This window comes from Hibiscus syriacus, unplaced genomic scaffold (assembly GCF_006381635.1).
Source record: "Hibiscus syriacus cultivar Baekdansim isolate YM2019G1 unplaced genomic scaffold, ASM638163v2 tig00110378_pilon, whole genome shotgun sequence".
Taxonomy (NCBI): Eukaryota; Viridiplantae; Streptophyta; class Magnoliopsida; order Malvales; family Malvaceae; genus Hibiscus; species Hibiscus syriacus.
In genome coordinates, this window is record NW_024062712.1 from 279,341 (window position 1) to 296,416 (window position 17,076).

General features: G+C 34.6%; 2 protein-coding genes and 1 pseudogene across 6 annotated transcripts; 2 read left to right on the forward strand and 1 right to left on the reverse strand.

Moving 5' to 3' along the window:
- Nucleotides 1–2,039: 2,039 nt before the first annotated feature.
- On the forward strand, nucleotides 2,040–5,149 carry LOC120121690 (lysine histidine transporter 1-like). The gene is made up of 9 exons (XM_039141002.1): nucleotides 2,040–2,190; nucleotides 3,182–3,332; nucleotides 3,414–3,797; nucleotides 3,887–4,280; nucleotides 4,361–4,466; nucleotides 4,543–4,634; nucleotides 4,719–4,787; nucleotides 4,874–5,005; nucleotides 5,037–5,149. The coding sequence occupies exons 1-8, from the start codon at nucleotides 2,130–2,132 to the stop codon at nucleotides 4,970–4,972; spliced, it is 1,356 nt and encodes a 451-aa protein (XP_038996933.1). The 5' UTR covers nucleotides 2,040–2,129; the 3' UTR covers nucleotides 4,973–5,005; nucleotides 5,037–5,149.
- Nucleotides 5,150–6,444: 1,295 nt separating this feature from the next.
- LOC120121691 lies at nucleotides 6,445–8,391 on the forward strand (annotated as a pseudogene).
- Nucleotides 8,392–8,619: 228 nt separating this feature from the next.
- Nucleotides 8,620–13,356, reverse strand: LOC120121689 (transcription factor GTE8-like). Of its 5 annotated transcripts, XM_039140997.1 has the most exons (11): nucleotides 13,139–13,356; nucleotides 11,161–12,402; nucleotides 10,976–11,024; nucleotides 10,757–10,885; nucleotides 10,220–10,275; nucleotides 9,978–10,122; nucleotides 9,738–9,815; nucleotides 9,543–9,661; nucleotides 9,403–9,469; nucleotides 9,120–9,250; nucleotides 8,620–9,036 (listed from the first exon to the last, which is right to left on the reverse strand). In XM_039140997.1, exons 2-11 carry the CDS (start codon nucleotides 12,223–12,225, stop codon nucleotides 8,770–8,772), a joined length of 2,106 nt encoding a protein of 701 aa, XP_038996928.1. In that variant the 5' UTR covers nucleotides 12,226–12,402; nucleotides 13,139–13,356; the 3' UTR covers nucleotides 8,620–8,769. The 5 variants fall into 5 exon arrangements, with proteins under 5 accessions (XP_038996928.1, XP_038996927.1, XP_038996932.1 ...); XM_039140996.1 differs by lacking the exon at nucleotides 13,139–13,356 and having other exon boundaries at nucleotides 9,978–10,050; nucleotides 10,205–10,275; nucleotides 11,161–12,204; XM_039141001.1 differs by lacking the exons at nucleotides 9,738–9,815; nucleotides 13,139–13,356 and having other exon boundaries at nucleotides 9,978–10,050; nucleotides 11,161–12,814.
- Between the last annotated feature and the right edge of the window lie 3,720 nt (nucleotides 13,357–17,076).

Here is a 17,076-nt window from a genome sequence, read left to right on the forward strand (position 1 = left end):
ATTTAATTAATAACTACATAAATAACAATTCCAACAGCTTGAAAAAATATCCCAAAAATAATAATTAATTTAATATGTCCCAAATGTGTGTTGCCATCTCGTGAATCCATTGAAACGTTACAGATATCAATTAGAACTAATTTGATTTTTACACATTCTAATTAGCTATTTTTAGCATTTTCTTTATCTGTTTAGCTATTCATACGAAGCTTTAATACAATTATTTCTATAATTAACTATTTTTCTATCTTTGCAAACCTATATTTTCGACATGTTCATATGTTCTTACTATATTTATGTTATTTTCTATTTTTAGTCTTAAATTATTATTCTTCGTCATCTTGAATAAATTTAACAATTTCACTCTGTTTTGCATGTTATTATAATCTTTAGAATATTAAAAATTCATATAAATTTATGACATATTGTATTGTTTTGTATTTCATGTCGCCCATTATTATTTTTATATAATTTATTATGACGTGGATTTCAAAATCTAAAAAACTTTAAGAAAACCTAATTTTAATTTAAGGAATAAAAATATAATTTGTGTTTTCTTATATTATATTTAATTAATTTGTGGCTAACAACAATCCTACTTAAAAAAAATATCACGCCTTTTTCATATACTGTAATATAATAAAACACGAATGATGAAGAAATAAACAGCGTGAATGTCTCAACCATAAACTAAATATGTAGAGTCTGGTTTAATCCACAACAACATTTCCCTACACTAAAAAGGTAATCAAATAAAGAAATAAAACTCTTTAATTTAAAATAAAAAATTAGACGACATATTTCTAATTACAAAGAGTAAACTATATTGGTAGTCTTAAACTTTTAGAGTACTTTCACTTTGATCACTGAACTTTTAAAACTTACATTACAATCGTTAAATTTTAAATTTGCTTTCATTGCAGTTACCGTCATTACAAAAACCTAATGTGTCACGTTCAAGTCTTCTTCTCAAATAATATCATAAGGTTTCAAATTAACAGTCGTCGAAAATGTTAAGTTTCCGATGAAATGAGTAATTGTCAATCAATTTTAAGGATGAGAATGGTTCGTTTGATAAGAAGGTTAACATAGTTTAGTTTCAAGTTAATCTAATAGTTAAAAATGGTGGATCAAAAAGTTTAGTTGTTAGTTTCAATTAGATTTGAGTAGATTGAGAGATTTTCAGAAGAGAATGAATCGAGTGAAAGAAATAGAAGAAAATAATGAGTAGTTTGATGATCTTTTCGATTGAAGAAACCATTGAACGAAGACAAAAACGATGACAAAATGAGGTGACAATTCAATAGAAACTAAAAGCTAAAACCTTTTGATCCACTATTATTAACCGTCAGATCAACTTGAAACTAAACTATGATAATTGTCTGATCAAACATACCATTCCTATCGTTAGGAGTGACTGGCAACCGCTCCATTCATAAAAAAAATAGTCTTTGCTAACAGTCAATTTGAAAAATTGATTTTTTTTAAAAAAAGAAGATTTTAACATATCAAATCAGCTTTTCTTAACATAAGTTACCTTAATGAGAATGAATAAAAAATTTAGAGATTGTAATGTAAGTTTTAAAAGTTTAGTGAACAAATTAAGAGTGAGTTAAAAGTTCAGGGACTATCAAAGTAATTACTCTAAAAATAAAACTCTTTTAACTAATAATTTTATAATATCTTTATATTACTTTAAAAAAGACTTATTTTATATTATGCTCAACAGATATTAAATAATTTATGTTAATCCTAAAAATGATAATTAATATAATTTTTATCTGGACTATCTGTGTAAAAGTATTGATTTCACGATATAATAAAATTATTAATGAAATATAATTATTAAGTACTGTTTGGTTCGTCGACTTTAGCCCCCCCTTTTTTTTGTTCATCAGAAATGGTTTAAAAACATAAAGTCAAACAAAAAAACATGAAACCCGTCAGCATCGACAACGGGTGAGGCCCTTTTCTTTTTCTCATTTCCTTTATTGTAGGATCCCTTCAGCCTTTATAAGCACCAACCCAACACAGTTTTGATCTGTCTTCCTACTCCTCAACTTCCGTTTTCTAACTTTTGATTACAACCTTTCGTTCCTCTCTGCTCATTTTGATCAGTTTCAGACATCATGGGAACTCATCAACCTCCTCCTCCTTCCAATGGTGATTATGCCCCCAACAACACCGTAAGTTCTTTTTATTACATTACATTTGTGCATGCAAAAGTGCATCTTTGTCTTGTTCCTGTACGATATATTTGTCTGTTCTTTAGTTTCGATCCAAAATTTGTTCTTGAAGACCATTTAGTTTTTTTTTTTAAACGGAAATGAATTTTCCAGACGTTTCGTTTTTAACAGCAGGTTCAGTTTTATTATCTAGTATCTGTATGATTTAGTTTTCTGTATATAGCTTAAAAAATCTTTAACTTTGATCAAAGCATAGTTTTTGGATGGAAAAAACAGCGATGGGAGAGTTCTAGCCCGGTTTAAAGTTCAACCCGGTTCAATTCCGGATATAATCCGGGCCATGAAAGTCGTAGACAGAAAATATATTAGCATTTACTTACAATAATAACTCGAAAAATGGAAGTAAAATCATGTGCTCCTGGTTCAATGGACTTTTCTTCTTGTATTTTTAGTCAACATATGTGGCTTGATGTATATGGCTAATGTTCCGTACGTTCAACTGACGAAACACCAAACCTTATTTTCAACGATGACTATTGAAAAATACACCATATTGTGGACTGAACTGAAACTATTGTTTTATATGGAAACTGCAGATATTTTTTTAGAGTGATCCTTTTTCATTGGCTGCTGCTGTTAGTCAATAAGTCTATAAGTCAATTACGTTTTTTTTTATTATTGTTTCAATCAAAAGCTTTGTCGAACCCATTGTTATCAACCAACTTGTTAGAAATATTGTTCTCTAAAGTCAAGCCTAACTGTTTAAAATTATATACCTATATATGTTCTATAGAACTGTTCACATGTAAGCACATGGTCGGTTTTGTAATATAATTCTTTCAGACCAGACAAGTTTTTTTTCCTCTTCCTACTCTTGGAGTAGGACAACTCTATGTATGTATGTAAGTATGTATGCATGCATGCATGTATGTATGAATTTGTTGCTGTCAAGCTTAAAGGAGAATTGTGTACCATTTGTGAATCACAGGTGCAAGAAAAATCAGAGAAGCAGAAAGCAATTGATGATTGGCTACCTATTAACTCATCAAGAAGTAGAAAATGGTGGTTTTCAGCTTTCCACAATGTCACTGCTATGGTTGGAGCTGGTGTGCTCAGTCTTCCTTATGCCATGGCCGAGCTCGGATGGTATGTTACGATACTTCACCATGAAAGGAATATCGAAATTGAATTTGATAGACTTATCTCTCGTTTTCGTTATGTTTTCAGGGGTCCTGGTGTGTTTATCATGGTCTTCTCGTGGATCATTACCTTGTATACTCTATGGCAAATGGTCGAGATGCATGAGCTTGTTCCCGGGAAACGTTTCGATCGGTACCATGAACTGGGACAATATGCCTTTGGCGAAAAACTCGGTCTCTACATTGTGGTGCCACAGCAACTTGTTGTTGAAGTTAGTCTCTGCATTGTTTACATGGTTACCGGTGGCCAATCGTTGAAGAAGTTCCACGACACTGTCTGTCCTAGCTGCAAACAAATTAAGCTGACCTATTTCATCATGATTTTTGCCTCTGTCGAATTTGTGCTGTCTCACCTTCCTAATTTCGACTCGATTTCTGGTGTTTCCTTAGCTGCTGCTGTCATGTCCTTGAGGTATATAACAAATTCACAATTCACATCCTCTGTTGTGCCTTATTGATAAATGTTAACTCAAGATTTGGTGATTGGTTTTTCTCACACAGTTACTCGACCATCGCTTGGGCAGCTTCACTATCTAAGGGTGTTCAGGATGATGTGCAATATGGCTACAAAGCGTCGACTACGCCCGGAACTGTGTTTGGCTTCCTCAGTGGCTTGGGAGATATAGCTTTTGCTTACTCTGGACACAATGTGGTGTTGGAGATCCAAGCTACGATCGAATCTACTCCCGAGAGGCCATCAAAGGGACCGATGTGGAAAGGTGTCGTTGTCGCATACATAGTCATTGCCTTGTGCTACTTCCCAGTTGCCTTAATCGGATACTGGATGTTTGGCAATTCTGTCCGAGACAACATCCTTCTCTCATTGGAGAAACCAGCATGGCTCATTGCAATGGCCAACATGTTTGTTGTTATTCATGTTATCGGAAGCTACCAGGTTCGTATCAGGTGGTGTTTCTTATTATCTTTTTGGTTCAGATTTAATCAATTAGGCGTCGGTTTATGTTGTCTCTATAGATCTATGCAATGCCGGTGTTTGACATGATCGAAACTCTGCTAGTAAAGAAACTAGACTTCCCGCCTTCCCAAATGCTCCGATTCATTGTTCGCAATTCTTATGTTGGTAAGTGAAACCAAAACTCTTTGTTTCTTTCAACCTACTTGAATGTAAGTTCATGCATCACACATTTTCATTGCAGCAATAACGATGTTCTTCGGGATTACTTTCCCGTTCTTCGGTGGTCTTCTTGGTTTCTTCGGAGGACTCGCGTTTGCACCAACAACATACTTCGTAAGCCACATCATCATCACAAAAACTAACAATTCTCTTTGAAGAATTTTCACATCAAGAACTCATTTCTTTCTTGTTCTTCAGCTCCCCTGTATCATGTGGCTTGTCATCTACAAACCGAAAAAATTCGGCTTATCTTGGTGGACTAACTGGGTAAGAAAACTTGATTCAAAGCTTATTAACCTTATTTCCTTATTTAGTTGATCTTATTTGGGTTTCCTTTTTCTTTTCCCCCTCAGATCTGCATTGTAATTGGTGTTTTATTGATGGTCCTATCACCTATTGGAGGATTGAGGCAAATCATAATTCAAGCCAAAGACTACAAATTTTACTCTTGAATTGTTGTCTTCAGACAGTGAAGAAATTTATAGGCATATAGGCCTATTATCAATCAATTCATAGGGTTTTATGCTAGAAGTTTGCAGAATATAAACCAATTATTAGGGTAATTAAGATTAAATATCTGTTTGAAGGAGTCTGCAGCAGAAGAGTAGTTTTATGCCATGAATTTTGCATTTGAGAAATCAGTCAGTTTTTTCAAGTACTTATCTGAAAGCATTGTGGGTACAAATTATATCAACATCAATAAAATACAAATTGCGAGGTTTATGCTGTTTTAAGGCCGGCCTCGAATCCGAGTGTTGAATGAGTATGCTCATGTATTCATAGGATCTTATTTGTATACGCATGAAATGACCATACAGCTCAGTTGGCAGAGCACAAGGTTCTTAACCTTGAGGTCGTGGGATGGAGTCTCACGGAAGGCATTTCATAATATGGAGGTCTCCTACGGAAGCTGTTCTCAACCTGGTGTTGGGGGCAGTCTACTATCTTACCTCCCCTTATCCCATTACATATGGGAATAAGGGTCAGCTAATTTTTTTTTATTTGTATACGCATATGACAAAATGTATGGAGGCTATTATGTGCCTAGCCTGCAACAATACAAGGAGAATCAACCATCCATTCCCTTTCATAGTAAGTCGTTATCAGAAAATAGAGATGCAAAAATGTCAATAAATGAGGTAATATATTCATCAAATCGAAGAAGGAAACTGCAAGACTCAAATGTTATTATCTGTGGACCTACTTTGAATTACCAAGTTGTATTATTCTAATTAATGCAAATGCTCTATTCGGCAATAATTTCTCATACGCTTCGAATCATACAACAATAGCTGGAAAAAACTGTCTGATGATGCATATTACTTCGTAAAGTTATAATATTCTAAACATATAAAAAGATATTTAACATGCATTGGATTTTTTTGTCATTGCAGAACAATGACATTTGGAAATGGATGAAAACATTCGAATGAAAACAAACATCAGAATCAAAAGTAGTCTGTCGTAATATTTTTTACGAATTTGTCTTGGCGGAGTTTGCTTTACATTTGGTGTCGTTTGCTTGATTCACCTTCTTTGAAACTACCAATCAAATATATATTTCTTTGTTACTACCAATCAAATATATATTTCTTTGTTGAATGCTTCATAGTTATTTGTTGATCATCATCATCATCTTCTTCCAACATAGTTTCTGGCACTGTGTAAGCTCATGTTTCAACAATGGGGACTGAATCTCCTCCTCATCAAAAGCTCGATCCTACGAACAAGGTAAGTTCCATTTTGAACATCGAACAACGATGGACGGGAATGTGTTTTGTAGAATTCAATTTGAGAGAAAGATGAATGAGTTTTTGTTATGAACTTCCAGGTGGATGAAGATAAACTAAAGAAGCAGAAGGAGATTGATGACTGGCTTCCAATCACTTCTTCAAGAGACGCAAAATGGTGGTATGCTGCATTCCACAACGTCACGGCTATGGTTGGTGCAGGCGTCCTTAGTCTTCCTTATGCCATGTCACATCTCAGATGGTATGTCTTGATTTACTTATTCCGTTTCTTTCAGGGATCGATCCTTTTTTTTTTTGCAATCGATCTCTGTGGACTGTAGTTCGAGACTAATAGGTTTTCATGCATATGATATGAAGAAAGATTAATATTTGACTATGTATATATGAAGGGGTCCTGGTGTTGTGATTTTGATCCTGTTATGGGTCGTCACACTATGCACTCTGTGGCAAATGGTTAAGATGCATGAGATGGTTCCTGGGAAAAGGTTCGATCCGTACCATGAACTCGGTCAGCATGCCTTTGGTGAAAAGCTTGGACTTTACATAGTGGTGCCTCAACAACTGATCGTTGAAGTTGGTGTTGACATAGTTTACATGGTTACCGGAGGCAAATCGCTGGAGAAAATCTGTCATTTGGTCTGCGACAAGCCATGCAAGGACATCAAAACGGCATATTTTATCATGATTTTCTCCTCGGTTCATTTTGTACTTGCCCACCTCCCGAATTTCAACTCCATTTCTGGGGTCTCTTTGGCTGCTGCAGTCATGTCTCTCACGTATTTATTTCCATCAGCTTTAAACATTTTAACAAAATCCACATATTGGACTGATGTTTTAATTTGTTTCATGCAGTTACTCTACCATAGCCTGCACTGCTTCAGTCCAAAAGGGCGTCCAACCTGACGTGCAATACGGCTACAAAGCCCCCACCCCCAGTGGAACCGTCTTAAATTTCTTTACGGCGTTAGGAGATGTGGCGTTTGCATATGCCGGACACAATGTTGTGTTGGAGATTCAAGCAACAATCCCTTCAAAAGGTCCAATGTGGAGAGGTGTGCTCATTGCATAAATTGTTGTGGCATTGTGTTATTTCCCCGTTGCACTCGTTGGATACTACATGTTTGGCAACAAAGTCGACGACAACATCCTCATTACATTGGAGAAACCAAGGTGGCTTATAGTCGCGGCTAACATGTTTGTCGTAATCCATGTCATCGGAAGCTATCAGGTTTGGAAACATGTTTGGTCTGCTTCAGCTTGATGTTCTGTTGGCTGAACAAGTACACAGTTTTCACACTGGTGTTTTTCTTTGTTTGGCAAATGCAGCTATATGCCATGCCTGTTTTTGACATAATCGAAATGGTGATGGTAAAGAAATGGCACTTTAGACCGACTCAAACACTTTGATTCTTCGTCCGCAACTTCTATGTCGGTAAGTAAAGTAATTTCCCCGTCCAAAGTTTACGAGAATCTGAGTTTGAAGTCATGATATCTGCAATCTTGGCTCTTGAACGGTCTCCTATGTTCCCCGAAATGAATGAAATGTTATATGTTCATTGTTTCAGCTGCAACAATGTATGTTGCAATTACGTTTCCCTTCTTTGGTGGTCTTCTTGGATTCTTTGGAGGATTTGCTTTTGCACCAACAACCTATTTTTTAAGTGCCCAAACCATTTTTTATTCTTCGAATCTTTATTCAATTGGAATTCTACTGGTTAACTCTGAAAAAATATGTCCATCTGATATATATATTTTCTGTAATTTCAGCTTCCATGCATCATGTGGCTTGCTATATACAAACCAAAGAGGTTCATTTTATCTTGGTGTACAAACTGGGTATATTTTTAACTTAAAACATCCTAAAGTTCTATGTTTCTCGAACTCTTCATTTCCGAGTATTGATGTCTAAGTAACATAGATGAGGTTTCTTCCTCGTATTGTCATCTGTTTTCTAGACATTAAATCTGATATTTGTTTTTTAAATATTCAGATATGTATCATACTGGGGCTTCTGCTAATGATTCTATCACCCATTGGAGGTTTGAGGAATATCATTATTAATGCCAAAGATTATCATTTCTACAATTAAATCGTTTCTGGGAATGTCATATAATAAGATTTGTATGGTTGTATCCATTGGTTGGCAATGGGGAAGGCTCACAACTGTTGTTTAAGCTTTCGTTGTATTGATTATCTGCCAGTCAGCCATTAGTGTGGTTTTGGATGCTGGTTTCTGTATGCAGTTTAGCTTTGAAAGATACCAGCAATGCCTGATTCACTACTGTTGCATCTGTAAAACTGAAACTGTTTTCAACTCAACCTAATTTTTGATAGTAGGTATTTCAGTAGGGTTTAAAGGATTGCTTACGACTTTTTATTGAATATGGTTTTGCACAGAATTCTACAAGTATTTATGAGATCGGGTACAGAAATTTGTTCAGTCGATATATGTTCTCTACTTCATTTCTCCTCACCTAGTCTAATAAAAGATGCATTTTTCAGTCTATTTCTCCATCCTCCGGATTATTTACGGGCTTTGGAACGGTAGGCGGTTCACCTTCTTCCTCTTCATCCTTCTTCATGTACAAACCAAGTTGTTCCAATGGGTTGTTGCTCCCGAGCTTAAAACTACCCAAGCCACCCTGAGAATGTTCTGGGCTTGTTTCATCGACTGAGCCATGCAGATTCTCAGCAGGGGCAGCTCTAAGCACTTCTAAGTCTTTGAGAAACCTGGAATTCTCATTGATTTCAACAGTCTTTTCCATCTACAAAAAAATGTGGAATATTAAGTCCATAATAAAACAAGGCAGCTAAATTATGAAATTGTTAATATGACGCATTCCTGTACCTTCAACAATGCCTGCCGTGCGGCATCCCTCTCAAGCTCCCTTTTCCGTCTGGCCTCAGCTGCAGCTTGGGTTTCGGCTCGTCCTTGAGCATCTTCAGCAGCCTTGGCTTCGGCTAGCAACTGTGCCTCATCTAGCCGACAATAACATATTTGTCACTTTGAAATACTAGATATAAATACACAAACTTGTCCTCAAAGACAAGCACACACATATATATAGTAACTTGAGCAAAAATTGCATTTCAAAAAGCCAGAAACACTAGATTGGACTTGGAGTTCAAACCTTTCTTACTTTGATGCTCAAGTTCTTCTCTCTCACGGCGCAGTTGTTCAGGATCCACATTCTCACCCTGATACAAAGTAAAAAAAGCTTGAAAAAGGAATAGGCATACAATAGTTTGACAAAACCAAGTTAGAACTAACCTGTGCAGTATGCGTCTTCTCTCGAGCTTTTAGAATGGTATCAGCAAATTGATTCTTCAATGTAGCAGCCCGGTAGAGTTTTTCAGGGGACACCTGTCTCTCAACTGGAGCACTCTCCCCTATAATTTTTAATTGGATAAACAGTGAGACACAGCTTTAAATAAATAAACCTTTGACGATCTTTGATGATTTTACTATCTTGGTGACAATCTGACTCGACAGAACTTGACTTTGCCTGAGAAGTCTGCTCAAGCTGATTGAAATGAACATCTTCTACAAGAGCCAATGGATTAACAATGCTTATATGCAAAAATGTGTATATATATATATATATATATATATAATTTCATGGCTTTTCGTCATTCAAGTAAACTAAGAACAGAAGTACAATATTTCTTGAGACTAATTACAAATAATATAAATTTAGACACTCACGATTCCTATCAAGAGGGTTGTTAACACTCGTTTTTTCATCAAATTGGGTTCCGGAATCTACAGCTCCCAGTACCTGAAGGATAATGCAGAGTAAGATGCTAGTTAGAAAGTAGTCTGGCCCACTTGAACCCCTGGGAATAGATAACTGTAATGTGGATCAAACACACCAACATGAGGTTAAAGAACTTAGTATTATTATTTAAAACCAAGTGTAACCAGCACAAAACCTTATGTGTACCCACCGGACTAGAAGCTTTAGTAGCAACAGCTTCATCGTCAGCACTGCCAGATTCTGAATCTGCAAAGAATACAAAAGAAACCGGTCATGGAAAAGGTATTTGGTCACATAAGAAAAACTTGCACTGAACATAATTTGGGGAAATTTTAGTAAACAATAGGAGAAACTAAAGAAATCGACTTGAAAAATATTAGCAATATTTTTTGATAGGATTTTTTTTTTTTGATAGGAAAAATATTAGCAATATTCAAAGTGATAAAGAAAAAGAGAAGTTAATACAGAAGGTTGTAATTTACCACATGGGGGGTCAAGAAATTGTTATTATCCTAAAATTGTTTGAATGCAAAAACCATTCTTTGTCAAAGAGTTTCTATATTTAAAAAAAATGAAGAAGAAGAAGCATGCCTACCATATGCAGGCTGCTAGGTAAATGACAGCACAGAAAACTGATAAAATGGATCCAAAAGAATGTAGCAGACTCAGGATTCATTATTTGACAAGATGAGGACCAAAAATAAAAATAAAGAGAAAATACAATTACCTCTGGAGCTGCCAGACCCAGCAGACTTGATGCTTCTAAGGTCTGCCTCCTCTATCTCCTTACGTGGATAGCTTGACACAGGAGGCTCATTTCCCCCAGCATCAACAACAACATTAGCCTGATCATCCCCTGCAAATGCAGAAGATAAACAGAGGAAGTCAGAAGTCTTAGAACATAGCTCAGAGGTTGGGATATCAAGCCAAGGGTTTGAAAGATTACCTCTGCCTTGTTGCATGGGTGAACTGTGCAGTCCAGATTTGTTCATTAGCTGTATAAGAAAACCATTTCCCAGAAAGAAAAGAAAAATAAATAAGAGTTTAGATGTAGGTAACCAGTTCATAAATATATACTACTTCGAAGCATCAATAGCAAGCATATTTTTCAGCATTTATATGGCTATGTACCTGAATTTCACAAGGTTCAGCTCTTGATTTGCAATTTTGTTTCTCTTGCAAATAGTCATCTAAAAGCTTCTGCAATATGAACAAGGTATTATCACTGAGGTCATCAATATCAATCTCAATTTCTTCCTCTTCTGAATCCCTTCCATTTGAACTATGCTCCCTCAAGAAATCAATTATATGCATAGGCATTTCTGTGAGTAAAGATTCCAACTCCACGCGTAGCTTGTGTTTTTCCTCATCCGTCATTCTCTTCACAGGGTCAGGTATAACATGTTGGGTGACAGAGATCGTCTTCCTCTTTTTAGCAGGAAGTATTGTCTTAGAAGTTTCTACATCCTCAGCAGGAGCTTTACTTTGAATCAACTGGGTAGCAACAGCAGGCAACTTCTTCTCAATATTTTTCCACCTGACTTCAAAAAATTTGTTAAGGGCATCAGCCATAACATGGACATCATTTCCAGGGGGGTTATAGGTCATTGCATTGGTGAAAGTAAGCCTCACATCATCATAAAACTCCCAGGGGCTTGTATATCCGCCTGAATCTATCTTCTTTTTAATTTTTCCTAGATCCATTGGGTGCTTTATAACATTGAAGTAATCAGGAATATTCAACTTCACTACATCTACAGGTTCATTGAAAACCCACCCATATTGATGTCCCATCAACCGTTTTAGCAAACCCTCACATTGCTTCATCAAGAAAATACTTGTTGTGTTTGCTTCTGAAACCTGCTTTGCAGTCTTAACTTTTCCTGAAGAACCCCGATTCTTCTTCCCCGGTTCAGAAGCCATCATGGGCAGTTTCTGAATATCCTTAACAAAAGGTAAGCATTGCCCATTGCTGCAACTAAGAATATCACTGGAGGATGACACAGTAACCCCATCGGTCCTTATCAACTCAACTTTCTTCTGAAGCATCTGTATCTGCTCCAGTTCATGCCTCAAACAATGTACCAAATCCTTTCTTTTAGAATGTGACATGTTTGAAAGGGTAAGCACTTGTATAGGAACACCAAAAGTGTCATGTTTAAAAGTGTCATGTTTATCAGAGTCAAACTGATACATTTCCTTGTTGGGGCACTTGAATCTTCTGAAGCAGTAACTTACGTATCAACTTCGTCCTGAGCTACCAGAACCCTTGGATTCACCGAGAGGCTCATATGGTTCAAATAGTACCTCCTGCAAACCTATCACTCTTTGCCAAAATCTTAGCCAAATTTACTTCCCTTCGTTTAATTGCCACTGATTTAATCACAAAACATACATCAACCATGGGAGACAAATTATCCCATCGGATTTCTAGACTAACTTTATACACCACCCTTAGATACAACTATTTAAGTAAGTTTGATAGTAGTTTTGAGCAAATTAGATGAACTCTTATAGTTTTGAGCAAATTAGATGAACTCTTATTCGCATTTACCCTAATACTGAAAACTTACCATTTTGTATACTTTCATGAACAAAATCATCTTTTGAAAGACCCAAATTCACCATATTAAACCCTAGAGAATATCAATAAAGAATTGACAGTCTTCCATTCCGCCGTGAATAACCCAGATTTATAATTTACCAAAAGCAAAAAGGAAATGCATGATATTTAATTGAATTTATTAAGAGTTTAATTAAATCAGTTCTTACAAGCATTACAAAAAACCCAAACTTCTTTAACCAAATTGTTTATCATTTTAAAAAATCCATTTAAAAAAATTATAAGGTTTAACCCTAAAAAGAAACACAAAAAAGAGAACACGATAGTCACATTTAACATTTTCAATCATGCATGATAAATTAATTGCAACATAAAGAGAAGCTAATTGGTCTGATTCGTATTTGAAAAATTTACAGTTTAATTTACTAGTTCAAAGCTCCAATCCTTACATCGGTACAACAAAACCCTAACCCAGTACCATATTCCCGTCAGCCCAACCAAAAACAACAAATTCTAAAAACTCAATAACAACCCCATGAAACTTACCAATCTTCCGTTGTTCCTTCACGGTTCCTCGAATTTCGAAAGCCCTAGCGGAAATTCCCTAATCTTTTCGGCAACGAATTGAAGGGGGGTAAACAGAAAGCTATTAACGATTGATTTTTGATAAAATAATTACTATTTTATCGGAAATTTTGAAAATTTGTATCGCTAAACACTATTAGTGAGAGCTTGGGTTGGGAGAGGGACGAAAAGGGTATCTTCTTCTGGGACACCCAAAGCAAATTGACTTTGCTGACTTTAGAGGTACTTTGACCTTTAGATTCAAGATGAAGTGATCGGACGGTCAGAATTACCTGCAATCTCATCCGTTGGTTTAAATCTTCAGTAAGATATATGTAGAGCACAATGTTCTTGATTTTGAGGTCGTAGGATCGAGTCCCACGGATGACATTTCATAATTCGGAGGTCTTCTACGGAAGTTGCTCTCAACCTGGTGTTAGGGGCAACCTACTATCTTACTTCCCCTTACCTCATTACATATGGGAGCAAGAGACATCCATATAGCCTTAGGTTTTTTATATGCTAATTAGGTGAAGTATTTCAGAAAAAAATAAATAAATTTATATAAATATATATTATTATTTTTAATAGTCTATAGTGATTATAAGATAAATTTATTAATAATTTTTTACCATTAATAATGTAAACACACCTTATAGACTATAAGATAATAATATTTCCTCTAATCATTAATTTTTTATTAATACTATTTTATTAAAAAATAATATATAAATATATTATTTTAGCTATCATTATTATTGTTAATAATATAATATTTTGATGATCAAAGATTCAAAATATTCTTTTCTCAACAAAAATAAAATATTTTAATTTTAGTAATCAAAATAAAAATATCTTCCACGACCCAACAGCAAAATTCAAAGCCTTAATGGTTGTTGAATTCTTCGTATTTTATTTTGGTACTTGTTACTTTTTAATAATTATAATATTTTAACTTAACTTCAATTATAAATGTATTTATTTTTATAATTATATGTATTTGATTATTATATTATTAATTCAGATTAAATGTTATAGAAATTCTTATGTTATGACAATAATTTTTTAAATTTAATTTTCTTCATATACAACATCATAAGTTAAATATTAATTTATTTAAAATATTTAATCAATAATTATTGGGGAAATTAGTTTATTAAATAAATATGGGTAAATATATTTTCTATTACTCATATTATAAATGTGATAAAAATAAAGTTATATTAATATTTGTATTATATTATTAAGTAACACTCGCATTTAATTTCAAGTAGAGATGGAAGTGAAGGATGGCATGCAGCAGCCTTGGCATGGTGGTCCCTTTTACATATATTTGTCCCATTTGTTTCTTAACACTTAGCTATTCGTCATTTAGATGTTATTTAATCTTGTTCGATTAAGCTGCCTTTATGGCTCTACGCCTAAACATAAGAGAGCCTGCTTATCTAATTATTGACTATCTTTGTCTGAATGTCATAGAATGAGACGTGGAATCTTATTGATTAACTCTTTCTGTTTCCGCTAATCATTTGTTTAACATATTTATAGACACTCATTTTCGTCCGGAGTTATTTTATTTTTTATATTATATATATATATATATATATATATATATATATATGTATATAGTAATATAATATTGTCGGAACCGTCTTTTGAGTTGATCCTAAAATTGGGATTCGACTTGAAATGAGTGAATTATAGTCGCCACCGATCACTTTAAAAAACATTTAGGTGGATCGGACACCATCTTACCTGATCTGCATTGTACCAGAAATGTATCGGGTTCGGGAGTCGGTTACGGTCAAGGAAGGATTAGCACTCTTGAGCCGCCCTTTCGGTATCAATTAATTTATCGGTTGTCTTTAATTACGAAAATTTAAAATTTAAATCGAAAATATTTATAGTTTAAAATATATATTATATATATATTTTAAAAGCGTTTTGAAAACATTTATATATTATATAAATTTTTAAAAATCATTTTAAAAATTTATATAATATATAGTTTTGAAAACGTTTTGAAAACATTTATATATTATATGGTTTTTAAAAATATTTTTAAGATATATATAATATATAGTTTTTTTAAAACATTTTTAAAAATATATATTGTATAGTTTTTAAAAAAAATCATTTTTGAAAACACGTATAATATATAGTTTTGAAATTTATATATTATATATTTTTGAAAACATTTTTATAACATATTGTTATTATTATTTATATTATTATTATTATTATTTATTTCCCTTTTATTCATTTCTTATTTTTATTTTTTATAGTTGTTTTCAGTCTAAAGTCCAAGTCCAATCCAAATAACGGGCCTGAATCAGCCCAACAGCAGATTAGACTTTCTTACTTAGGGGAATCACACAGTCAGTGCCGTGCAAGGAGGGAATCAAAGGGTCTGGTGCAAAACGGTCGGCGGAAATCCCGGGATGACCGGCCTCAACGGCCACGAGAGCCCCGTATTTCGGAACAGACAAACGGCCGGTGAAGGCTTATAAATACCAAACAGAGCCACGGTGACGGGGGACCATCATCGAGAGAAAATGGTACACACAGGTCATCCACAAACCAAACAGTAAACCAACGGAACCAACGAGTACACCAAACAACAACAGAGATATTAACAGAAAACACAACCAAAGGCAATATCACAAAATCGAAACCACAGAAAATACCAAAGGCCGAAGCCCCGCAAAAATCCAAGCAAAATATAAAAAACAAAGCAAAGTCAAGAGACCGTGTCAGAAACCAGAGAACCGAGAAGTCACCATCGGCGAAGGTAAAAAGTCGGATCTCCGGGCGCAGATTTACGTTGCTTGGGGTCTTTTTGTGAGGTTTGGGGCTCAGATATGGGACAATGGGATTAAGGAGAGCATTGTGGGTGTTTATATTTTGTCAGCCGCCGCCAATGACGGCCGGAAGCGACGGCGATCGGTGTCCGGGAAGGGTTGGCTGAGAGAATTTAAGAACTTTTCTCATTAGAGGGGAGAAGGATTTTCAGTGGAAATGTGAGAAATGAAGGTGATCGAGTGTTTTGATCTATTTATATACGAGGGACCATTGTGCAAATAGAGGATTTCTAAATCCTCTCCGTCATCCCTCGTACCTTGATCCGCTTTGCAGTTCAGTCACCAGTTGTAATTTGGCCACTGGATTTTCAATTGATTCAATTCGGTCCCATTTTATATTTCACATTTTTTACAATCTGACCCCCCAAATTCTTATTTTATTTATTATTATCATGGTTTTAATTATTACTAGCATTGTTTATTTTTACTTCATATCATTTCTATTTTATTACTTTTGAAATAATTTTTTTGATTTATTTTTTTATATTATTTATTTTATTTCCTTTTTTATTTTTATTTCATTTCTTTGATTTACTTTGATTTATTTACTTTTTTTAGTCTTTATTTCCTTTTCTTTCATTTTATTCCTTTTTTATGTTTTTTATTACTATTTTATATATTTTTTAATTTATGTTTTTTTGCCCTTTTTTATCTAATGTTCTTTTTTCATTTTTCACTAATAATCTCAATCGATCCAAGGTAAATAATTTGAATCGAATATTTTAAATTTCGATTTAAATTTTTAATTTTCGCAATTAAAGACAGCCGATAAATTAATTGGTACCGAAAGGGCGGCTCAAGGGTGCTAATCCTTCCTTGATCGTAACCGACTCCCGAACCCAATACGTTTCTGGTATAATACAGATCAGGTAAGATGGTGTCCGATCCACCTATATGTTTTTTAAAGTGATCGGTGGTGACTCTAATCCACTCATTTCAAATCGAAACCCAATTCCGGGCCCAACCCAAAAGACAGTTCCGACAATACTAACCATCCCTCCCAAGACTTGAAAGAGAGAAAATTCACTTTGCGTTCAATTACATCGATAAATGGATATT